Consider the following 24,135-nt stretch of genomic DNA (forward strand, 5'->3'; position numbering starts at 1 on the left):
TTAATCCCTTTATTAATTTCTTTTTATTAATCCCTTTATTATTTCCTTTATTAATCCCTTTTTTAATCCCTTTATTAATCCCTTTTTTAATCCCTTTATTAATTCCTTTTTTAATTCCTTTATTAATTTCCTCATTCCGTCGCTCTTTTTAATGGCGCGGCTCTGGCCCCGCCTTATGCAAATACTATGCAAATTTATATAAAATATGTAAATATACGCAGAATTATGTAAATTTTATGCTGATGGCATGCAGATTTTATGCAGATTTTTATGCAGATTTTATGTAAATTTCGGTCCCTCCCCCGGTTGGGTTTTGAGGCGCGGCCCCCCCGGCCCCGCTCAGAGCCCGGGATCGGAATTCCCGGGAAAAGGCAGCGGGAGAGAGCCCGGAACCCCCGGAAAAGGTCGGGAAAACTCCGGGGGAGAAACGGGGCGGAAAACGCCGGGTTGTGAGCTGAAACCGGGATTTTTTGAGCTGAAAACCGGGATTTTTTGAGCTGAAAACCGGGATTTTTGAGCTGAAAAAAGGGATTTTTTTGAGCTGAAAACCGGGATTTTTTTGAGCTGAAAACCGGGATTTTTTGAGCTGAAAACCGGGATTTTTTGAGCTGAAAACAGAGGATTTTTGAGCTGAAAATAGAGAATTTTTGAACTGAAAATAGAAAATTTTTGAGCTGAAAATAGAAAATTTTTGAACTGAAAATCGCGAATTTTTAAGCTGAAAATCGGGAATTTTTCCCATGGGAAAAAGCGAAACCTCCCCCCACCCCCCCCCCCCCCCCGCCCCCGGGTGGAGTGGGGAAAGGGGGGGGAGGGAAAAGGAATTTTGTGGGATTGGGAGCGAGGAAATGCCGGGATTTTGGGGTTTCCGCTTGTTCGGGTGCTTGGGGGGAAATTTGGGACCCGCTGGAGTTGTTTTTTTTTTTTTTTTTTTGTGGGGAAAAAAAAAAAAAAAAAACAAAAAATCCCCAAAAACTTTTTTTTTTTTTGACTCTTGATGCGGTGGGAGGAAAAAAAAAAAAAATCCCTAAAACCTCCTTTTTTTTTTTTTTTTTTTTTTTTCTTCTTCTCTGCTTTTTTTTTTAACAGGGAAAAAATCAAAACAAAGTAAAAGTAATCCCAGCAAACTCCTTCTCCCGAGAGTTCGCGGCAGCGCATCCCTGAAACTTCGCTTCTGGCTCGGATTTATGGAAAAAATTCCTCCGCTTCATTTTTTCCCTCCTTTTAAGGAAAAGCTCCCTAAAACTTTTTTTTTTTTTTTTTTTCCCTCCTCACTGGCAGAGGCAGAACCCCTGAAATCCTCTTTTTCCCCTCTTTTTTCCCCTCTTTTTCACCTCTTTTTTCCCCTCTTTTTTCCCATCTTTTTTCCCCTATTTTTCCCTTTTTTCCCTCGTTTTTCCCTCATTTTCCCTCATTTTTCCCTCTTTTTCCCATCTTTTTTCCCCTCTTTCTCCCTCTTTTCCCCTCTTTTTCCCCTCTTTTTCTCCTCTTTTCCCCTTTTTTCCCTCTTTTCCCCCATCTTTTCCCCCTCTTTTTCTCCTTTTTTTCCCTCTTTTTCCCTCGTTTTCCCCTCTTTTTCCCCCTCTTTTTTTCCCTTTTTTCCCCTCTTTTTTCCCCTCTTTTTCCCCTCTTTTTTCCCACTTTTCCCCCACTTTCCCCCTCTTTTCCCCTCATTTTTTCCAGCAGGAATCCCCAAATCTCCATTCCCATTTTTTTTTTTTAATTATTTTCTCTTTTTTGGGGAAGGGAACCCCTCCCTCCAAACCCTCATTTCCCCCGCCTGATTTTCTGGGATAAATCCCCCAAATTCGCTTTTCCTGCTCCCTTTCCCTCCCCAGATCCCCCAAAATTCTCATTTTTCCGCTGGATCCGGCAGGAATTCCCTGCTCCCCTCCCCCCATGGCTGCCCCCCTCCAGCTGAGCCCCTCCCCCTTTTCCCTCCTTTTCCTCCTTTTTTTTTTTTCCCCCTTTTCCCCCCAATTTCCCCCCTTTTTCCTTTGGATCTCTGCCATCCCAGGTCCTTTTCCCCCTCTGGATCCCTCGGGATCTCTGCAGATCCCACAAACCCCAGAGGGATCCCCGGGATCTGAGGGGGAATTCCTTCTCCCCCATCCTTCCCTTCCCACCTCGGGATCCCCCAAATCGCCCCCAAATCCCCCCCCAGGATCCCCCAAATCCCCCCCAGGATCCCCCAAATCCCCCCCAGGATCCCCCAAATCCCCCCCAGGATCCCCCTGTGATCCTCCCACGATCCCCGAAATCCCCTCAGGGTTCCCCCAAACCCCCCCAGGACCCCCCAAACCCCCCCCAAATTCCCCCAGACTCCCCCAAACCCCCCAACCCCCCCTCCAGGACCCCCCCAAACCCCCCCAAACTCCCCCAAATCCCCCCAGGACCCCCCAGACCCCCCCAGGACCCTCCAGGACCCCCCCAACCCCCCCCCAAACCCCCCCTAGGACCCCCCAAACCCCCCCAGGACCCCCCAAACCCCCCCCAAACCCCCCCAGGACCCCCCCCAAACTCCCCCAAACCCCCCCTAGGACCCCCTAAACCCCCCCAAACCCCCCCAGGACCCCCCAAACCCCCCCCAAATTCCCCCAAACCCCCCTAGGACCCCCCAAACCCCCCCAGGACCCCCCCCAGGACCCCCCAAACCCCCCCAAACCCCCCCAAAACCCCCCAGGACCCCCCAAACCCCCCCAAACCCCCCCCAGGACCCCCCAAACCCCCCCAAATTCCCCCAAACCCCCCCCCCAGGACCCCCCAAACCCCCCCAGGACCCCCCCAAACCCCCCCAAATCCCCCCAAAACTCCCCCAAACCCCCCCAGGACCCCCCCAAACCCCCCCAAACCCCCCCAAACCCCCCCAAACCCCCCCTAGGACCCCCCAAACCCCCCCAAACCCCCCCAAACCCCCCCAAACTCCCCCCCAAACCCCCCCAAACCCCCCCAAACCCCCCCTAGGACCCCCCAAGCCCCCCCAGACCCCCCCAGGATGTTCAGCTGGCTGCGCCGCCAGCGCCCGGGCCCGGTCCCGCTGCCGCCGGTGGCCGAGGCTCTCAAGTCCCTGTACAAGTCCAAGCTGCTGCCCGTGGAGGAATTCTACGGCTTCGGCTCCTTCCACTCGCCCCCGCTGCAGGACGCCGACTTCGAGGCCAAGCCCATGGTGCTGGTCATGGGCCAATATTCCAGCGGGAAAACCTCCTTCATCCAGTACCTGCTGGAGCAGGAGATCCCCGGCGCGCGCGTCGGCCCCGAGCCCACCACGGATTCCTTCGTGGCCGTGATGCACGGGGAGGCCGAGGGGATCGTCCCCGGGAACGCGCTGGTGGTGGATCCCAAAAAACCCTTCCGGCACCTGGATCCCTTCGGGAACGGCTTCCTCAACAGGTGAGGGGGAGCTGGGCTGGGGGCTGGGGGCTGGGGGCTGGGGGCTGGGGTTTGGGGTTTGGGATATGGGGTTTGGGATATGGGATATGGGATTTGGGATATGGGATTTGGGATATAGGATATGGGATATGGGATATAGGATATGGGATATGGGATATGGGGTTTGGGGTTTGGGATATGGGATTTGGGATATGGGATATGGGATTTGGGATATGGGATATGGGATATGGGGTTTGGGATATGGGATATGGGATATAGGATGTGGGATATGGGATATGGGATATGGGATATGGGATATGGGGTTTGGGATATGGGATTTGGGATATGGGATATGGGATATAGGATGTGGGATATGGGATATGGGGTTTGGGATATGGGCTGGGGGCTGGGGGCTGGGGGCTGGGGTTTGGGGTTTGGGATATGGGATATGGGATTTGGGATATGGGATATGGGGTTTGGGATATGGGATATGGGATATGGGATATGGGATATGGGGTTTGGGATATGGGATTTGGGATATGGGATTTGGGATATGGGATATGGGATATAGGATGTGGGATATGGGATATGGGGTTTGGGATATGGGATATGGGATATAGGATATGGGATATGGGATATGGGATTTGGGATATGGGATATGGGATATGGGATATGGGATATGGGATATGGGATTTGGGATATGGGATATGGGGTATGGGGTTTGGGATATGGGATATAGGATATGGGATATGGGATATGGGATATAGGATATGGGATATGGGGTTTGGGATATGGGATATAGGATATGGGATATGGGATATAGGATATGGGATATGGGATATGGGGTTTGGGGTTTGGGATATGGGATTTGGGATATGGGATATGGGATATGGGGTTTGGGATATGGGATTTGGGATATGGGATATGGGGTATGGGATATGGGATATGGGATTTGGGATATGGGATATGGGATATGGGATATGGGATATGGGGTATGGGGTTTGGGATATGGGGTTTGGGATATGGGATTTTGGATATGGGATATGGGATATGGGGTTTGGGATATGGGATTTGGGATATGGGATATGGGATATAGGATATGGGATATGGGGTTTGGGATGTGGGATATGGGATATGGGATTTAGGATATGGGGTTTGGGATATGGGATATGGGATATAGGATATGGGATATGGGGTTTGGGATATGGGATATGGGATATGGGATTTAGGATATGGGGTTTGGGATATGGGATATGGGGTATGGGGTTTGGGATATGGGGTTTGGGATATGGGATTTTGGATATGGGATATGGGATATGGGATTTGGGATATGGGATTTGGGATATGGGATATGGGATATGGGATATGGGGTTTGGGATATGGGATTTGGGATATGGGATATGGGATATGGGATTTGGGATATGGGGTATGGGATATGGGGTTTGGGATATGGGATTTGGGATATGGGATCTGGGATATGGGATATGGGATTTGGGATATGGGCTGGGATTCAGGATCTGAGCTGGGATCAGGATCTGGGATTTGGGAGCTGGGATCTGGGATCTGGGATTTGGGATCTGCCCCAGGATCCCCCGGGATCAGCAATTCCAGCCCCAGACAGGACGGGGCAGTCCCAGGTCCAGCCCCTCCCCTCCTGCTTTTCCCCATTTCCCACAATTTTCCCCAATTCTCCGTTTTTTCCCCTATTCCCACCTGGTTTTCCCGGTTCCCCCCCACTTACCCCAAGGATCCCCCTACACCTTTCTCCTGTTTTTTCCCCCTTTCTCCCCATTTTCACACATTCTCCCCAAAATCCCACCCAAAACCAGGATCCCACCTCCACCAATCCCCAGTTCCCCTCCAGACTCCCATTTTTTTTTCCCCCACCCCATTTTTCCCACATTTTCCATCCCAAAACTCCCCAAACTTGGGGGGAGGGGTGGGACACCACCCCCCCCTTCCCCCCTCCCCATCCCAAATCCGGGATTTCTCCTCCCTCCATCCCGAATTTCCTCCTCAATTCCCTAATTATCCCCATTTCCCCCCATTGTTTTTCCCATTTTTCCTTGGATTTGGAAGCTCCCCACCCCCCCCCCCACCCCTAAAAACCGGGGGGGCACCGCCCCTCCCCCCCTTCCCCCTCCCCTCCTTTTTCTCTCTCCTTTTTTCTCTTTTTTTTTTCCCCTTTTCCCCCCCTTTTTTGGTGCCCCCCCCCCCGCGGGATGAGCCATCCCTCTGGAATTCTTCCCGCCCCACGTCGGTCCCGGCAGCGAGGGCGGGGCCGGGGGGGGGGCGGGGGGGTGTTTTGGGGGGGGGGTTTGGTTTTTTTTTTTTTAATTTTTTTTATTTTGATCCCCCCCCCCACCCCGGGCCCCCCCAGGTTCGTTTGTGCCACGCTGAACAATCAGGTCCTGGAGAGCATCAGCCTGATCGACACCCCCGGAATCCTGGCAGGGGCCAAGCAGAGGGTCTGCAGGGGTAAGGGGGGCGGGGTCCCCAAAATTGGGATGGGCCCGAAAAAAATCCGGGAAAAATAAAAATATAAAAATTAAAAAAAAAAAAAAAAACAAAAAACAAAAAAAACAACACGCGTGGGAAAAGGAGAGATCCCAAAATCCGGGAGGGGGATCCCAAAGTTCCTCTTGGAGTTGGGGAAGGGGGACCCCCAGAATTTGGGGTTCAAGGGGGTCCCGAAATTGGGGAGGGGTGGCTGGAATGGGGGATTCACACCCCCCCACCCCCCAAAAAAAAAAAAAATAAAAAAACAAACAACAACAAAAATCTCCAGGGAAAGGAGAGATCCCAAAATTGGGATTCGGGGAAGTTTTGGGGGAATCTCGGGAAGTTTTTTTTGGGGTGCTCGGGATGGACCCGGAGGTGTTTTGGGGGATTTTTTGGGAATTCTGCCCAGGATTTGGGTGCCAAAGGGCGGGGCGGGGCCGGCCCCGAATTCCCGGGAATTCCGCCAATTTTCCAGGCGGGGCCGAACCCCCCCGGGACCCCCCCCCGGCCCCTCCCCCGCTTCCTCCCCCACCCCAAAATCCGCGGCGGCTGCCAAGGGAGGGGTGGGGGAGGGGCCGGGAATGGGGGGGGGGGAGGGGTGGGAAAAGGAGGAGGGGAAAAATAAGGGGGGGAGGGGAGGGAAAGGATTTGGGAATAGGGGTGGGAAAATGGGGGGGGGGGAAAGGTTTGGGAATGGAATCGGGATCGATTGGGATCGTTTTGGGATCGGGGCTGGGTTTGGGGCAGGATTTGGGGTTTCCCGTCGGGATTTCGGGATCCGATCCCATTTCCTTTCCCAGGCTACGACTTCCCGGCCGTGCTGCGCCGGTTCTTGGGTTGGATCCTTTGGGGATTTGGGATCCGTTTGGGATTTGGGATCCTTTTGGGATTTGTGATAAATTTGGGATTTGGGATCCTTTTGTGATTTGGGATCCTTTTGTGATTCGGGATCATTTTGGAATTCGTGATCATTTTGGGATTTGAGATAATTTTGGGATTTGAGATTTCTTTAGCGTTTCCCATCAGAATTTTGGGATCCAGTCCCATTTTCCCCCCAGGCTACGACTTCCTGGCCGTGCTGCGCCAGTTCTGGGGTTGGATCCTTTGGGGATTTGGGATCTGTTTGGGATTTGGGATCCGTTTGGGATTTGGGATCATTTTGGGATTTGTGATAAATTTGTGATTTGGGATCCTTTTGTGATTTGGGATCCTTTTGTGATTTGGGATCCTTTTGTGATTCGGGATCATTTTGGAATTCGTGATCATTTTGGGATTCGAGATAATTTTGGGATTTGAGATTTCTTTAGGGTTTCCCGTCGGGATTTCGGGATCCGATCCCATTTCCTTTCCCAGGCTACGACTTCCCGGCCGTGCTGCGCCGGTTCTTGGGTTGGATCCTTTGGGGATTTGGGATCCGTTTGGGATTTGGGATCCGTTTGGGATTTGGGATCATTTTGGGATTTGTGATAAATTTGGGATTTGGGATCCTTTTGTGATTTGGGATCCTTTTGTGATTCGGGATCATTTTGGAATTCGTGATCATTTTGGGATTCGAGATAATTTTGGGATTTGAGATTTCTTTAGGGTTTCCCGTCGGGATTTCGGGATCCGATCCCATTTCCTTTCCCAGGCTACGACTTCCCGGCCGTGCTGCGCTGGTTCTGGGGTTGGATCCTTTGGGGATTTGGGATCTGTTTGGGATTTGGGATCCGTTTGGGATTTGGGATCATTTTGGGATTTGTGATAAATTTGTGATTTGGGATCCTTTTGTGATTTGGGATCCTTTTGTGATTCGGGATCATTTTGGAATTCGTGATCATTTTGGGATTTGAGATAATTTTGGGATTTGAGATTTCTTTAGCGTTTCCCATCAGAATTTTGGGATCCAGTCCCATTTTCCCCCCAGGCTACGACTTCCTGGCCGTGCTGCGCCAGTTCTGGGGTTGGATCCTTTGGGGATTTGGGATCTGTTTGGGATTTGGGATCTGTTTGGGATTTGGGATCCGTTTGGGATTTGGGATCATTTTGGGATTTGTGATAAATTTGGGATTTGGGATCCTTTTGTGATTTGGGATCCTTTTGTGATTTGGGATCCTTTTGTGATTCGGGATCATTTTGGAATTCGTGATCATTTTGGGATTTGAGATTTCTTTAGGGTTTCCCGTCGGGATTTCGGGATCCGATCCCATTTCCTTTCCCAGGCTACGACTTCCCGGCCGTGCTGCGCTGGTTCGCCGAGCGCGTGGACCTGGTGGTGCTGCTGTTCGACGCGCACAAGCTGGAGATCTCGGACGAGTTCTCGGCGGCGCTGGCGGCTCTGCGGGGCCACGAGGACAAGATCCGCGTGGTGCTGAACAAGGCGGACGCGGTGGAGACGCAGCAGCTGATGCGCGTCTACGGCGCGCTCATGTGGGTGCTGGGCAAGGTGGTGGACACGCCCGAGGTGCTGAGGGTCTTCATCGGCTCCTTCTGGGCCCGGCCCCTGCTCAGCGCCGACAAGCGGCGCCTCTTCGAGCTGGAGGAGCAGGATCTGTTCCGAGAGATCCAGGCCCTGCCCCGGAACGCCGCGCGCCGCAAGCTCAACGACCTGGTGAAAAGAGCCAGGCTGGTCAGGGTGAGAGGTGTGGGGAGGGGGATCTGGGGGGATCTGGGGGGGATCTGGGGGGATCTGGGGGGGGATTTGGGGAGATTTGGGGGACTTAAGGGGACCTAGGGGGGTTCTGGGGGGGAATCTAGAGGGATCTGGGGGGGATTTGGGGGGTTCTGGGGGGGAATTTGGGGAGGTTTGGGGGACTTAAGGGGAGCTAGGGGGGATTCAGGGGGGGGATCTAGAGGGATCTGGGGGGGATTCAGGGGGATTTCGGGGGGATTTCGGGTTGGATCTAGAAGGATTTGGGAGATTTAGGGGAGATCTGGGGGTGACCTGGGGGGCATTCAGGGGGATTTGGGGTGGATCTGGAGGGATCTGGGGTGGGACTGAGGGAATTTGGGGGACTTAAGGGGACCTAGGGGGGATTCAGGGGGGATCTAGAGGGATCTGGGGGAGGATTCGGGGGGATTTTGGGGTGGATCTAGAGGGATTTGGAGGATCTGAGGGGATTCCGGGGGGTTTGAAGGGGACCTGAGGGAGATTTTGGTGGACCCGGGGGATTTGAGGGGGGTTGGGATCATCCTGGAGCTTCCCGGGTGTTTGGGGGGAGTCCCTGGAGGATCCAGGAGGATTTCTGGGATCACCCCAGAGGTGCCGCCGGCTTTGGGGGATCCCTCGGAGCCACCCGTGGCTTTGAGAGCCCCCGGGGCTTTTTTTGGGATGCCCTGGACGTTCGCACAGATCCGGGGGTGATCCGGTGGATCCCAAATCCCCTCTCCCCCCCCGTCCTCCCCCAGGTTCACGCTCTGATCCTGTCGCGGCTGCGCCAGGAGCTGCCGGCGCTGCTCGGGCGCCGCGGCCGCCGCAAGCGCCTGATCCAGCGGCTGCCGGCGCTGCTGGGCCGGATCCAGAGCGAGCACCAGATCCCGCCCGGGGACCTCCCGGACTGCGCCCGGCTCCAGGTGTGCGGGATCCGCCGGGATCCGCCGGGATCCGCTGGGATTGGGGGGGAGGGGGAATCCACCAGGATCCGCCGGGATCCGCTGGGATTGGGGGGGGGGGGGGGAATCCACCAGGATCCGCCGGGATCCGCCGGGATCCGCTGGTTGGGGGGTGCGGGGGGGTGTGTGGAGGTTTGGGACCCACCAGGATTTTGGAGTTTTTGGGGAATCCGGGATCCATCGGGATCCGCCGGGATCTGGGGGGGGGTTTGGGGGAAAAAATCCACCAGGATCCACTGGGATCCACCGGGATCCACTGGGGGGGGGGTGGGGGGGTGTGGGGGTGTGGTGGAGGTTTGGGACCCACAGGGACCCACCAGGATTTTGGAGGTTTTGGGGAATCCGGGATCCATCGGGATCCGCCGGGATCGGGGGGGAGGGGGGGGGGGTGTGGGGGAAAATCAAGGATCCATTTGGATCCGCTGGGATCTGCCAGGATCCACTGGGGGGGGACGATCCACAGGGACCCACCAGGATTTTGGAGCTTTGGGTGGATCCAGGATCCATCGGGATCTGTTGGGATCTGGTGGGGGGGGGGGGGGATCCAGGGCAATCCCAAGCCTTAAGGTCGAGTCCTGATCCCCAACCTGGGGGGATCTGGTGGGGTTTGGGGATCTGGTGTTCTGGGGGTTTTAATTCGAGGGGGTTTTTTTGGGGGGGGGATCTGCCTGGATCCCATAGGGTTTTGGGGGATCTGATGGAGCTTTTTTTAAACGTTGCAGTGAGTTTTTTTGGGATCCAATGGGGTTGTTTAGGTACCTGATTTTTTTTTGGGGGGGAGGATCCAATGTGGTTTTTTTTTTTTGGTTTTTTTTTTTTTTTTTTTGTGACCTGATGGATTTTTTTGGGGGGATGTGATGTGTTTTGTCGGGATCCAATGGGGTTTTTTTTGGATTCTCCAACACAATTTTTAGTTCTCTGATGTTTCTTTTGAAGATCCGCCAGATTTTTCTTGCAGAACGTGAGGTTTTTTTGGGGTGTTTGTTGGGTTTTTTTTTTTTTGTTTATTTGTTTGTTGGCTTTTTGGTTTTTTTTAGTTTTGGGTGTTTTTTGTTTGTTTGTTTTTGGGTTTTTTTGGGTTTTTTTTGGGTTTTTTTGTTTTTTGTTTTTTGTTTTTTGTTTTTTTGTTTTTTGTTTTTTGTTTTGTTTTGGTTTGGGTTTTTTTTTGTTTTGTTTTTTGGGGTTTTTTTTGTTGTTTTTGTTTGTTTTTTGTTTGGTTTTGTTTGGTTTTGGGTTTTTTTGTTTTTTGTTTTTGTGGTTTTTTGGTTTTGTTTTGGGTTTTTTGGTTTTTGTTTTTTTTTGGGTTTTTTTTTGTTGTTTGTTTGTTTTTTTGTTTGTTTTTTTGTTTGTTTCTTGATTGGTTTTTTGTGTTTGTTTGTTTGTTTGTTTGTTTTAGTTTTCGTTTTTGTTTTGTTTTTTTTTGTTTGTTTGTTTTTTTGTTTGTTTTCTGTTTTCATTCCAGCGATCTGCTCGGAATTTTCGAATCCCGTGAAGTCTTTTTTACATTTTTTCACCACCCTGACCACGCTTCCTTCAACCCACCCCACCTTTCCCTGCTCTAACCTTCCTCCCCCTCGTGTCCCCTCCACCAGGAGCAGCTGCTGGCCCGGGACCTTTCCCGCTTGCCGGGCCCCAAACGTCGGCTCCTGGCGGGGCTGGAGGAGCTCCTGAGCCGCGACATCCCCGCGCTGAGCCCGCTGCTGGCCGAGGAGGAGCCCTCGGGGCCGGGGGTGCGAGGGGGAGCCTTCGACGGAGCCCTGGGGCCGTTCGGGGCCGGCTCGGAGGAGGACGAGGATGAGGATGATGGCGACGAGTGGGTGGTGCTGAAGGACAAGGCCAAATACGACGAGATTTTCTACGGGCTGGCGCCCAACGGGGGCAAGCTGAGCGGGCGGCGGGCGAAGGGCTGGATGGTGGCCAGCAACTTGCCCAGCTCCGTGCTCGGCCGCATCTGGCAGCTCAGTGACGTGGACAGGGACGGGATGCTGGACCACGAGGAGTTCGCGCTGGCCGGGCACCTGATCGGGGCCAAGCTGGAGGGGAGGGGGCTGCCGGCGGATCTGCCCCCGCGCCTCGTGCCCCCCTCCAAGAGGAGGCACAAGGGCTCGGCCGAGTGACCCCAAAAATGTCCCAAAGAGCTCCAAAATCCGCCCAGGAAAAACCAAAATTGGGGATTCAGAGATGACCTCCAAGAGGAGGCACAAGGGCTCGGCCGAGTGACCCCAAAAATGTCCCAAATTGCTCTAAAATCCACCCAGGAAAAACCAAAATCGGGGATTCAGAGATGACCTCCAAGAGGAGGCACAAAGGCTCGGCCGAGTGACCCCAAAAATGTCCCAAAGAGCTCCAAAATCTGCCCAGAAAAAAAACAAAATTGGGGATTCAGAGATGACCTCCAAGAGGAGGCACAAGGGCTCGGCCGAGTGACCCCAAAAATGTCCCAAATTGCTCTAAAATCCACCCAGGAAAAACCAAAATCGGGGATTCAGAGATGACCTCCAAGAGGAGGCACAAAGGCTCGGCCGAGTGACCCCAAAAATGTCCCAAAGAGCTCCAAAATCTGCCCAGAAAAAAAACAAAATTGGGGATTCAGAGATGACCTCCAAGAGGAGGCACAAGGGCTCGGCCGAGTGACCCCAAAAATGTCTCAAATTGCTCTAAAATCCACCCAGGAAAAACCAAAATTGGGGATTCAGAGATGACCTAAAAGAAGAGGAAAAGGGACTCATCTGAGTGGCCCCAAAATGTCCCAAATTGCTCCAAAATCTGCCCAGAAAAAAACAAAATCGGGGATTCACAGATGCCCTAAAAGAGGAGGAAAAGGGACTCGGCTGAGTGACCCCAAAAATCCCAAAAATCCCATTCCAACTCCCTAAAACCCACCTGGAAACCAGCCAGGAAAAAACCCCAAAATCAGGGATTCATAAATGCCCTCCCAGAGGAAGCACAAGGGGCCACCTGAGGGACCCCAAAAGTCACCAAAATCTCCCCAGAATTTCACCCAGCCACTCCCCAAAATAAAAAAGCCAAAAAAAAAAACAAAAACCCTCAAAGTCAAGGATGCCCCAATAAAGGCAGAGCAAAGCTGAAGGAGCTGCACTGAATTTGGGGTAGGGGGCAAAGGGCACATTTTGGGGGTCTTTTTTGGGCTGATTTGGGGGAATTTGGGCTGGTTCTGGGGGGTTTGGGGCTGGTTTTGGGGGGGGGTTGGCTGGTTTTGGGGGGTTTGGGGCTGGTTTTGGGGGGTTTTGGCTGGGTTTGGGGGTTTGGGACTGGTTTTGGGGAATTTGGGGCTGGGTTTGGGGGGTTTTGGCTGGGTTTGGGGGGTTTGGGGCTGGGTTTGGGGGTTTGGGACTGGTTTTGGGGGATTTGGGGCTGTTTTGGGGGGTTTGGGGCTGGTTTTGGGGGGGGTTTGGGGCTGGTTTTTAGGGATTTGGGGCTGGTTTTGGGGAATTTGGGGCTGGTTTTGGGGGGTTTTGGCTGGGTTTGGGGTGTTTGGGGCTGGTTTTGGGGGGTTTTGGCTGGGTTTGGGGGGGTTTGGGGCTGGTTTTGGGGGGTTTGGGGCTGGGTTTGGGGATTTGGGGCTGGGTTTGGGGTGTTTGGGGCTGGTTTTGGGGGATTTGGGGCTGTTTTGGGGGGTTTGGGGCTGGTTTTGGGGGGTTTGGGGCTGGTTTTGGGGAAATTTGGGCTGGGTTTGGGGGGATTTGGGGCTGGTTTTGGGGGGTTTGGGGCTGGTTTTTAGGGATTTGGGGCTGGTTTTGGGGAATTTGGGGCTGGTTTTGGGGGGTTTTGGCTGGGTTTGGAGGATTTGGGGCTGGTTTTGGGGATTTGGGGCTGGGTTTGGGGTATTTGGGGCTGGTTTTGGGGAATTTGGGGCTGGTTTTGGGGGGTTTGGGGCTGGTTTTGAGGGATTTGGGGCTGTTTTGGGGATTTGGGGCTGGGTTTGGGGTGTTTGGGGCTGGTTTTGGGAATTTGGGGCTGGTTTTGGGGGGTTTGGGCTGGTTTTGGGGAATTTGGGGCTGTTTTGGGGAATTTGGGGCTGGGTTTGGGGTGTTTGGGGCTGGGTTTGGGGTGTTTGGGGCTGGTTTTGGGGAATTTGGGGCTGTTTTGGGGGGTTTTGGCTGGGTTTGGGGGGTTTGGGGCTGGTTTTGGGGGGTTTGGGCTGGTTTTGGGGAATTTGGGGCTGTTTGGGGGGTTTTGGCTGGGTTTGGGGGGTTTGGGGCTGGTTTTGGGGGGTTTGGGCTGGTTTTGGGGAATTTGGGGCTGTTTTGGGGGGGATTTGGGGCTCGTTGAGCCCCCCCAGCTGCAGAGGGACTCCCAGACCTCCCCAAGGTGGCGCTAGGCCCGTGCCAAGCCCTTCTCAAAATGGCGACGCGGCTCTTCCGCTCCTCCCAAAGATGGCGACCGTGTTGTTTACTGTCCCTCACAAGATGGCGGCGAGGCCTTTCCTCGCTGCGGTGTTCAGGGACGATCGGATCGGGGATTGGGGCACATCTGAGAGGACTCGTGAAACATTTTGGAGGCTTGGGCACATCTGAGCGTGTTTTTAAGGCATTTTAAGACCGCTTTTGTGGCACATCCCGACTCTCCCGACCTTCCTAAAATGACGATGCCACGTTGTCACTCCCTCCCTAAGATGGCGGCCCCGCCGCTCCCCGCCCTTTTTCCCACGTGACGGCCGGAAGCCGCCTCAGGCAACTTCCGGTTCCCTCCCGCCCTCACGCGGCTCCCTCACGAAATGGCGGCGGCCGAGTCGTTCCTCGCCTTCAACCCCGCGGCCCGGCCCGGCCCCGCCGCCGCCTCCCGGCGCCGCGCCCGAGGGCCCCGCAACCGCAAGAAGGGCTGGAAGCGCTGGAGCGGCCCCGAGGCGCAGCTGGGCCGCGAAATCGGCGATTTCCTGGAGGATGTGGGGCTGCAGGAGCGAGCGGCGGGGTGAGGAGGGGGCGTCAGGGGTTTGGAGGGGGGCTCGAAGGAGCTCACAGGGGATCCGGGGCGTCCCAGGGCTCCTTGGGAATCTTTGAGGCGCGGTCTGGGGACTTTTATGGGGGAACGAATCTCGTTTAGGGGCCTGATCTCGGAGCAGCCGAACGAGGGCCTTTTCTTCCTGGACACTGGCGCCGTCCCTAAAGGTGAGCCGTTTGTTTTTTGCCTCCCAACCAAATTTGACCCCACGAGGATTTTGGGGTGTCCCGATCCCCCCTCCTGACCCTTCCCAGGCCGGCGCCCCAAGAAGCCCCCACAGAAGCCCCTCCACGTGGACCTGGTGCTGCAGCCGCTCTCCAAAGTGCCCCCTCCGAAAAAGTGAGTCTGGGGTTGCTTTTGGGGCTCCTTTCATCCTAAAAATGGATTTTTGGGTGGATCCCCAAATTGCCTCCCCCCTCCCCAAAATCTCCCTGGGACTCCGCAGTTCCCCCTCAGGGACCTTCCCCATATTTTGGGGTCCCCCCTCGCTCCCTGACCCCCCCCCCCCCCCCCCCCCCCCCACTCCTTTTTTTTTGTTTTTGCAGCATCTGCGCCCACCAGACCCCGAACGGGCGGAAGGAAAAGCGGCGCCGCGAATTTTGGGAGAAAAAAGCGGAAAAAGGGATTTTCCCACGGGGGGAGAGGCGGCTCCGGGCCCGGCTCAGCCGAGTGGGGACCCCCACACCCCAAAAACCCCCGAGCTGGGGCGCTCCGACCCCCAGAGGGGCTTCTACGACATCTGGGGGGAGCACAGTGAGTTTGGGGGAGCAAATTTTGGGTGCCTTGGAAAAATTTGCAGCGATTTTGGGGGTGGGGGGTGGGGGTGTTTGGGAAGGTTAAAGGAATCATTTGGGGGTGTGGGGATTTTGGGGAGCCCCTCTCTGAGTTCTCTTTGCCCCCTCCCCAGACCCCCTGGACGCCCCCCTGGCCGGGCAGGATCCCTGGTACCTCCAGCAGACCAAAAAACTGCGGGTGCAGGTGGGAAAACCCCCCAAAAAAACACCCCAAAAATTCCCCTTGGGACCCACCCCTCCCCAAAAAAAAAAATCTAAAACACCCAGTATTTCCCGAGAACTCTTTGGAGCCTCCCCAAATTTCTGCTACCACACAAAAGCCCCAAAACACTCCTGGCATCCCCCAAATCTCTCCTGAGCACTCCTGGGACCCGCTAAAATCTTTTCTAACCCCCTCCCCTAAATCTTCTGTGACTTTTCTGGGACACCCCTCCAACCCCCCCCTCCCCCCAAAATAAAAAGGTCGGGGGGGTCTCATTTTGGGGGTGTCCCCCCTTTTTCCCAGCGCCCCCCCCCGGCTCCAGGTGAAGCCATCACCCCTCCCCCCCGTGGAGGTCATCGGCCAGGGGGGCTCCTACAACCCCCCCTTCCAGGCCCACCAGGTTTGGGGGTTTTTGGGGGGGCTCTGAGGGGATTTTTTGGCATCCTGGGGGGGGTGCAAGGTGGTGTTGGGGGGTTCTGAGGGGTCTCTGATTTGGGGATTTTGGGGATTCCAGGAGGGGTTTGAGAGATCCAGAAGGGTTTGGGGGGGTCTTGGGGAGGTTTTGGGGGATCCCAGAGGGCCTTGGGGTTGTTGAGAAGAGGTTTGGGGGGTTCAGAGAGGATTTTGGGGGGGGGTTCAGAGAGGATTTTGGGGGGGTTCAGAGGGGATTTTGGGGGGTGCAAGGGGATTTTGGGTATCCCAGAATGGTTTGGGGAGGCCCAAGGGGATTTTGGGGGGCTCGGGGGGGAGTTTTTGGGGGGTCCCAGGAAGGTTTTGGGGTGACCCCGTGCTTCCCCTTTCCCAGGATTTGCTGCTGAGGGCGCTGGAGGTGGAGACGAGGAGGAGGAGGAGGAGGAGAAGGTGGAGAGGAGGCTGAAGGTCACCGAGGAGCCGCCCTCGGAGGTGGGAGTTGGGGAATTTGGGGTTTGGACCCTGAAATTTGGGATCTGAGCCCTGGAATTTGGGGTGTGAGCTCTGGAATTTGGGGTCCCACAGGAGGCCGTGCTGCAGGAGCAGCTGCAGGGGCTGCTGGAGGAGGAGGAGGAGGAAGAGGAGGAGGAAGAGCAGCAGGAAAAGGAAAAGGGAGATCCCCCCCAGAAACGGGAACAGCCGGGCAGGAAAACGGAGAAACAGCGACGGAAGGAGAAGGAACAGAGGGAGAAGGTGAAGGAATGGGAATGGGAAATGGGGAATGGGGAATGGGAAATGGGGAATGGGAAATGGGGATGGGGAATGGGGAATGGGAAATGGGAATGGGGAATGGGAAATGGGGAATGGGGAATGGGAATGGGGAATGGAAATGGGGAATGGGAATGGGAATGGGGAATGGGAAATGGGGAATGGGAAATGGGGATGGGGAATGGAAATGGGGAATGGGAATGGGGAATGGGAAATGGGAATGGGGAATGGGAATGGGGAATGGGAATGGGGAATGGGAATGGGAAATGGGAATGGGGAATTGGGGAATGGGAATGGGGAATGGGGAATGGGAATGGGAATGGGGAATGGGAATGGGGAATGGGAATGGGGAATGGGAATGGGGAATGGGAATGGGGAATGGGAATGGGAAATGGGAATGGGGAATGGGAATGGGGAATGGGAATGGGGAATGGGAATGGGGATGGGGAATGGGAAATGGGGAACGGGGAATGGGAAATGGGAAATGGGAAATGGGGAGTGGGAATGGGGAATGGGAAATGGGGAATGGGAAATGGGGAATGGGAATGGGAAATGGGGATGGGGAATGGGGAATGGGGAAATGGGGAATGGGAATGGGAATGGGGAATGGGGAATGGGGAATGGGAAATGGGGAATGGGAATGGGGAATGGGAAATGGGGATGGGGAATGGGAATGGGGAATGGGAAATGGGGATGGGGATGGAAAAGGGAAATGGGGAATGGGAATGGGAAATGGGAAAGGGAAATGGGGAATGGGAGTGGGGAATGGGGTTGTGGAGTGGGGGCAGAACTAGGGTGGGTGGGACTGAGGGGTTTGGGATTGGGATCAGGGATGGGGTCAGGGATCCATGGGGTCCCTGGTGGTGATCACCAATGGTCACCGGTGGTCACCAATGGTCACCAGTGGCCACCAATGGTCACCGTGGTCACCAATGGCCACCAATGGTCACCAATGGTCACCAATGGTCACCGTGGTCACCAATGGTCACCGGTGGTCACCAATGGCCACCAATGGTCACCGTGGGTCACCGTGGTCACCAATGGTCACCGTGGCCACCAATGGCCACCAATGGTCACCAATGGTCACCGTGGTCACCAATGGTCACCAGTGGCCACCAATGGTCACCAATGGCCACCAATGGTCACCAATGGTCACCAATGGCCACCAATGGTCACCGTGGTCACCGTGGTCACCAATGGTCACTGTGGTCACCAATGGTCACCAATGGTCACTGTGGTCACCAATGGTCACCGTGGTCACCAATGGCCACTGGCAGGCCGGTGCCCGGGCCCGCTCCCGCCTGGCTGCCCGCAGGCTGCAGGGGCTGTTCCAGCTGCGCTCCCTGCGCCGGGCTCTGCTCCTCCGGGATCTGGAACTGCGGCGCCGGCGGCTGCAACGGGAACGGAAACGGGAACTGCAGAAACGGCCCCGAAACGGCTGGGAAGGATCCGGTGGGGAAACGGGGAATGGGGAATGGGGAAATGGGGAAATGGGGGAATGGGGAAATTGGGGAATGGGGGAATGGGGAATGGGGGAATGGGGAATGGGGGGATGGGAAATGGGGAATGGGGGAATGGGGAATGGGGGAATGGGGGGAATGGGGAAATGGGGGGCTTGGGGAAATGGGGAATGGGGAAACGGGGGAATGGGGAATGGGGAATGGGGGGGGAAATGGGGGAATGGGGGAATGGGGGAATGGGGAAATGGGGAGAACGGGGGAATGGGGAATGGGGAAATGGGGAATGGGGAATGGGAGAAACGGGGAATGGGGTTTTGGGGAATGGGGAATGGGGAAATGGGGCTTGGGGTTGGGGAAGAATTGGGATTTACAGGGAAAAAAGGGAGGATGTAGAAAGCAAAAGGGACTTTGTGTGGAAAACAGGATTGGGGAAGGGAGGGAAAGGGTTTTAGTGTGAAAAAGGGATTTAGGGGAGAAAAATCAGGGCTTTGAGGAGAAAAAAGGATTTAGGGGGGAAATCCAAAGGGGATTTGGGGCCGAGGAGTAAATCCCCAACTGTGGGATTTGGGGGTGATTTCCTGGGGTGTTTTTTGGGCCAAAAGGTTCCAATTTTGGGCCGTTGCAGGTACGAGGAGCCGGGCCCCGAGGTGCAGCTGAGCGAGGAACTCCCCGAGTCCCTGCGGAGCCTCAGGGTGCGTCCCCCTGGCCTCCTTTTGGGGGTGAAAAACCCCAATTCTGGGTTTTTTTCTGGGGCAGGGGGGGGGGCACACCCCGTGATGAGACCCATCCTTGCGCTGTGAGAATTCCCAATTCTGGGGGGAATGTGAAGGATTTTGGGGTTCCCGGGGTTTTGTCGCGTGGATGAGACCCCGGGTGGAGGCTGAGGGTGCTGAGACCCACCAAACCCCCCCCCCCCCCCCCCCTTTAAAAAAAAAAAAAAAATTAAAACAATTCAAGAATTGCTAAAATATAAAATTTGGGGACGTCCCAAAACGGCAGCCTGAGGGGAACGTGCTCCGGGATCGCTTCAAGAGCCTGCAGAGGAGGAACATGATCGAGCCCAGGGAGAGAGCCAGGTGAGTGAGCCCAGGTTTGGGGGAATGGCCCCAGATTTAAGGGCAAAAAAAATCCCAAAATTCAGGGAGGAAAACTTCCCCAGATTCATGAGAAAAAAATGCCCGGATTCTGGGTGGATTGCCAGGTTTAGGGGCAAAATCCCAGGATTTAGAGGGGAGGGGAAAATTGCCAGATTGAAGGGGGAGAGAAAAAAAAAAAAAAAAACACCCCAAATTTAGTGTGTGATTCCCCAAATTGAGGGGGAAATCCCCAATTTTAGGGGAAAAATCTCAAAATTTAGGGGGGGGGGGAAATCCCAGAACGGAAGGGTGGGGGTCCCCTTTTGACCCAATTTTGGGTTTTTTTCCCCCAGATTCAAGCGCAGGTACCGGGTGAAGTACGTGGAGAAGAGATCCTTCAGAGCAGTGACGTGAGTCTGGGGGGGCTGGGGGGACCCCAAAATCGGGGATCCCCCCTGACCCCTCCCCCCCCGTTCTGTTCCAGGCTATGACCACGACCCCTCCCCCACCCCAAAATAAAAGTTTTTGGAGCAGCTTCGGGTCCTGGGGGAAGTCGTTTTTGGGGGGTTTGGACCCATTTTGGGGAGGTCTGGTCCCATTTTTGGGGGTCTGTTCCCTTTTTAGGGGGGGTCTGGTCCCTTTTTAGGGGGGTCTGTTCCCATTTTTGGGGGGTTTGGTCCCATTTTTTGGGGGGTCTGGTCCCATTTTTGGGGGGTCTGTTCCCATTTTTTGGAGGTCTGGTCCCATTTTTGGGGTCTGTTCCCATTTTTTGGGGGGGTCTGGTCCCATTTTTGGGGGGTTTGGTCCCATTTTTTGGGGGGGTCTGTTCCCATTTTTGGGGTCTGTTCCCATTCTGGGAGGAATTTTTGGGGGCTCTCAGGTCTCTGTGACCCCTTTATTTTAAACTTTTTTTTGGGGGGGGCTCTGCCCCCCCCCAGCACCTCTGATTTCCTCACCCTCCCCCCCCCCCAAAAAAAATCAATCCCTACACCCCAAAATAAATCCAAACATTCCTAAAACAAATCCAAACATTCCTAAATACACCCCAAACAAATACAAATATTTCTAGAATAAATAAAACCCCACCCCCCCCAAAAAAAAAATTAATACAAACCTCCCCCAAATAAATAAACTTTGCTAAGATAAATAAAATCCCCCCAATAAATAAACATTGCTAAAATAAATACAATCCCTCCCTGTTTAAATGAATACATCCTAAAATAAATACAAATTCCCCTAAAATAAATAGAAATGAATTCCCCAAATAAATACAACCCCCCCAAAATAAACACAATCCCCCCCCCCCCACAGATTGCCCCATTTGCACCTGGGGGGGGCAAAATTAAATTTAGGGGAATAAAATCGGGGGGGGGGAGAACCCCAAGATTTGGGAAAAACAGCAGCAACTTTTGGGGTGAAACCCTGAAGTTTGGAGGTTTTTGAGGGGACAGATCCTGGGAATTTTGGGGGCACAGCGATTCTGAGGGAAAATCTGAAGATTTTGGGGATGAAGTCCCAATAAATTTCGGGCTAAACCTCAAATTTTGGGTCCAAAGTCCAGAAATTCAGGGAGGAATCTCCTGGGAATTTTGGGAGTGAAAATTCACCGAGCACTTTGGGGCAGAACCGCAGCAATTTGTGCCTCCAAACCCCAGAAATTGGGGGTGAAATCTTGGACATTTGGGTTCCAAACCCCAAACATTTGGGGACAATTCCTGGATTTTCAGCAAAGCACCTTGGCCTTCAAATCCCGACGTGATTTGGCCGTGGCTCCAATTCCCAAAGATTTTGGGTCCAAACTCCAGCAGTTTGGGGATGGAATTCCAGCAGTTCAGGGATGGAATTCCAGCAGTTCGGGGATGGAATTCCAGCAGTTTCAGGATGAGATTCCAGCAGTTCAGGGATGGAATTCCAGCAGTTCGGGGATGGAATTCCAGCAGTTCGGGGATGGAATTCCAGCAGTTTCAGGATGAGATTCCAGCAGTTCAGGGATGGAATTCCAGCAGTTCGGGGATGGAATTCCAGCAGTTTGGGGATGGAATTCCAGCAGTTCAGGGATGGAATTCCAGCAGTTTCAGGATGAGATTCCAGCAATTTCCCCCCAACACCTTTGGCTCCGTGGATTTGCGAATGAAATCCCAACGATTGTGGCTCCAGTTCCCATCGATTTTGGGGTGAAATCCCAACAATTTGGGGATGAAATCCCAACAGTTCTGGCTCCAGCCTGCTCCCAATCCAAATCCCAGCCAATCCCATCCCAATCCCAGTCCATTCCCAAATCACACATGAACCAACTCGCTGGACTGGGTCGTGCCATTCCCAATCCCATCCCAGTCCCATCCCAGTCCCATTCCCAGTCCCATCCCAGTCCCATCCCAGTCCCATTCCCAGTCCCATCCCAGTCCCATTCCCATTCCCAGTCCCATCCCAGTCACATTCCCAGTCCCATCCCAGTCCCATTCCCAGTCCCATCCCAGTCCCATTCCCATTCCCAGTCCCATCCCAGTCCCATTCCCAGTCCCATCCCAATCCCATTCCATTCCTAAATCACACGTAAGCCGACTCGCTGGACTGGGTCCTGCCCATCCCATTCCCAGTCCCATCCCAGTCCCATCCCAGTTACATTCCCAGTCCCATCCCAATCCCATCCCAGTCCCATCCCAATCCCATCCCAGTCCCATCCCAATCCCATCCCAGTCCCATCCCAATCCCATTCCCAGTCCCATTCCCAGTCCCATCCCAATCCCATTCCCAATCCCATCCCAGTCCCATCCCAATCCCATCCCAGTCCCATCCCAATCCCATTCCCAGTCCCATTCCCAGTCCCATCCCAATCCCATCCCAGTCCCATCCCAATCCCATTCCCAATCCCATTCCCAGTCCCATCCCAATCCCATCCCAATCCCATCCCAGTCCCATTCCCAGTCCCATCCCAATCCCATCCCAGTCCCATTCCCAGTCCCATCCCAATCCCATCCCAGTCCCATTCCCAGTCCCATCCCAATCCCATCCCAATCCCATTCCCAGTCCCATCCCAGTCCAACCCCATTCCCAAATCACACGTAAGCCGACTCGCTGGACTGGGTCCTGCCCAGCGCCGGCGCCGGCGCCGCCGGCTCCTTCTTGCGCGCGTCCCCCGCCAGGGACTTGCGGCGCGCCCGGGCCCCGCGCACGGCCGCGCGCACCTTGCGCCAGCCCAGGTGGTTGAGCTCGGCCAGGTTGAGCAGGACGCAGACGCCGGACACGGCGAACATGAACACCAGGAAGACGCTTTTCTCCGTGGGCCGCGACACGTAGCACTCCACCTCCTTGACGCACGGGTAGCGGTCGCACTCGAAGATTGCGGGCACGTTGAAGCCGTAGAGGAAATACTGCCCGCCCAGGAACCCGATCTCCAGCGCGTTCCTGAACACCACCTGCGGCCCAGGAACGCGCCCCGCTTTCGCACTCGCCTTTTCTGGGCTTCTTAAAACCCGCCTTGACCTCCCAACGGCACGTCGCAATCCCCACACTGGCCTCTCGATCACCACACGACCAAAAAAACCCATTTTTGGCATTTTTTAACCCCATTTCTTACTTCAGAACAACTCACCTGAATCCCCACACTGGCCTCTCGATCACCACACGACCAAAAAAAACCCATTTTTTGTGGTTTTTACCCCATTTTTGACCTCGTAACAACACGCCTGAATCTCCAGGCTTTACTACGCTCCAAAAAAAGCCTTTTTTTGGTGGTTTCTTTTTTTTACCCTATTTTTTTTACCTTGTAACAACACACCTGAATCACCAGACTGGCCTCTCAATCACCACACTAGCACAAAACCTTCTTTTTGCATTTTTTTACCCCATTCTTTACCCCATAACAACCCCCCTGAATCTCCACACCAGCCTCTCCAGGCTTTTTCCGCATTCCCAAGAAAAAACCCTTTTTTTTTTCTTTTTTTCCTTTTTTTTGCATTTTTTACCCCATTCTTTACCCCATAACAACCCCCCTGAATCTCCACACCAGCCTCTCCAGGCTTTTTCCGCACTCCCAAAAAAACCCCCTTATTTCTTCTTTTTTTTTTGCATTTTTTTACCCCATTCCTTACCCCATAACCACACACCTGAATCTCCAAGCATCACCACGCTCCCCCAAAAATACAAACCACAAACCCAAACAATTTTCTCCCCCATCTTTCACCGCGTACCTGAATCACATAAAACCTCGAGATCCCCTCCTGCCTCTTCATCTTGGCGCTGCGGGGCGGCCGCGCCGGCGTTTCGGCCTCGTCCTTGGCGCCGTCGGGCGCCAGGGCCCCGTTGAGTTTGGGTTTTTTGGAGTCCAGCAGCGGGTAGAGGAAGGAGTAGCGGCGTTCCCGCTGCTTGGCCGCCTGGTGCACGGAGTAGGTGATGAAGCAGAGGCTGGGGGTGCACACCAGGATGATCTGGAACACCCAGTAGCGGATGTGGGAGATGGGGAAGGCTTTGTCGTAGCAGGCCTGGTTGCAGCCGGGCTGGAGGGTGTTGCACATGAACATGGTCTGCTCGTCCTCGTACACGGTCTCGCCCACGATGGCCACGATGAGGATGCGGAAAATCACCACGACGGTCAGCAGGATCCTGGGAATGGGGTGAAAAATAATGAAATAGTTGTGAAGTCGTGGTGAAATCATCGTGAAATCATCGTGAAAGCGTGGTGAAATCGTCATGAAATCGTGGTGAGATTGTCATGAAATCGTGGTGAGATTGTCATGAAATTGTGGTGAAATCGTGGTGAAATCGTCACGAAATCGTGGTGAGATTGTCATGAAATCGTGGTGAGATTGTCACGAAATCGTGGTGAGATTGTCACGAAATCGTGGTGAGATTGTCACGAAATCGTGGTGAGATTGTCATGAAATCATCGTGAAATCGTCGTGAAACGGTCATGAAATCACCACGACGATCAGCAGGATCCTGGGGCGGGGGGAATGGGGTGAAAAATAATGAAATAGTTGTGAAATCGTGGTGAAATCATC

At 54.2% G+C, this 24,135-nt stretch overlaps 3 protein-coding genes across 4 annotated transcripts; 2 read left to right on the plus strand and 1 right to left on the minus strand.

The window, feature by feature from the left end:
• Window positions 1-2,995: 2,995 nt before the first annotated feature.
• LOC134055989 (EH domain-containing protein 2-like) lies at window positions 2,996-12,504 on the plus strand. The gene is made up of 5 exons (XM_062512464.1): window positions 2,996-3,390; window positions 5,750-5,847; window positions 8,073-8,485; window positions 9,259-9,423; window positions 11,055-12,504. Exons 1-5 carry the CDS (start codon window positions 2,996-2,998, stop codon window positions 11,577-11,579), a joined length of 1,596 nt encoding a protein of 531 aa, XP_062368448.1. The 3' UTR covers window positions 11,580-12,504.
• Window positions 12,505-14,179: 1,675 nt separating this feature from the next.
• NOP53 (NOP53 ribosome biogenesis factor) lies at window positions 14,180-19,670 on the plus strand. Its single transcript, XM_062512465.1, is given in 16 exon segments — window positions 14,180-14,394; window positions 14,527-14,591; window positions 14,679-14,763; window positions 14,970-15,085; window positions 15,088-15,177; window positions 15,332-15,398; window positions 15,724-15,820; window positions 16,226-16,268; window positions 16,271-16,323; window positions 16,417-16,584; window positions 17,877-18,018; window positions 18,021-18,051; window positions 18,685-18,751; window positions 19,059-19,135; window positions 19,489-19,545; window positions 19,620-19,670. Coding segments are annotated over 16 exon segments (1,359 nt in total). The 5' UTR covers window positions 14,180-14,200; the 3' UTR covers window positions 19,627-19,670.
• Window positions 19,671-19,919: 249 nt separating this feature from the next.
• LOC134055992 (gap junction delta-2 protein-like) lies at window positions 19,920-24,119 on the minus strand. 2 transcript variants are annotated; one of them, XM_062512467.1, is made up of 3 exons: window positions 23,326-24,119; window positions 22,321-22,551; window positions 19,920-21,286 (listed from the first exon to the last, which is right to left on the minus strand). In XM_062512467.1, exons 1-3 carry the CDS (start codon window positions 23,824-23,826, stop codon window positions 20,879-20,881), a joined length of 1,140 nt encoding a protein of 379 aa, XP_062368451.1. In that variant the 5' UTR covers window positions 23,827-24,119; the 3' UTR covers window positions 19,920-20,878. The 2 variants fall into 2 exon arrangements, with proteins under 2 accessions (XP_062368451.1, XP_062368452.1); XM_062512468.1 differs by lacking the exon at window positions 19,920-21,286 and having other exon boundaries at window positions 22,192-22,551.
• Window positions 24,120-24,135: the final 16 nt, after the last annotated feature.

This window comes from Cinclus cinclus, chromosome 37 (assembly GCF_963662255.1).
Source record: "Cinclus cinclus chromosome 37, bCinCin1.1, whole genome shotgun sequence".
Lineage (NCBI taxonomy): Eukaryota > Metazoa > Chordata > Aves > Passeriformes > Cinclidae > Cinclus > Cinclus cinclus.

Bases quoted from the DNA above. Each gene is read 5' to 3' on its own strand.
- LOC134055989 (XM_062512464.1), top strand. From the start codon at position 2,996: ATGTTCAGCTGGCTGCGCCGCCAGCGCCCGGGCCCGGTCCCGCTGCCG. The intron at 8,486-9,258 runs GTGAGAGGTGTG...GTCCTCCCCCAG, and splicing joins AAAGAGCCAGGCTGGTCAGG to GTTCACGCTCTGATCCTGTC. The intron at 9,424-11,054 runs GTGTGCGGGATC...CCCCTCCACCAG, and splicing joins CGGACTGCGCCCGGCTCCAG to GAGCAGCTGCTGGCCCGGGA.
- LOC134055992 (XM_062512467.1), bottom strand. From the start codon at position 23,826: ATGACGATTTCACCACGCTTTCACGATGATTTCACGATGATTTCACCA. The intron at 22,552-23,325 runs GTACGCGGTGAA...CCTGGGCCGCAG, and splicing joins CGAGGTTTTATGTGATTCAG to GTGGTGTTCAGGAACGCGCT. The intron at 21,287-22,320 runs GTGCGCGCGGCC...TGGGAACTGGAG, and splicing joins ACCACCTGGGCTGGCGCAAG to CCACAATCGTTGGGATTTCA.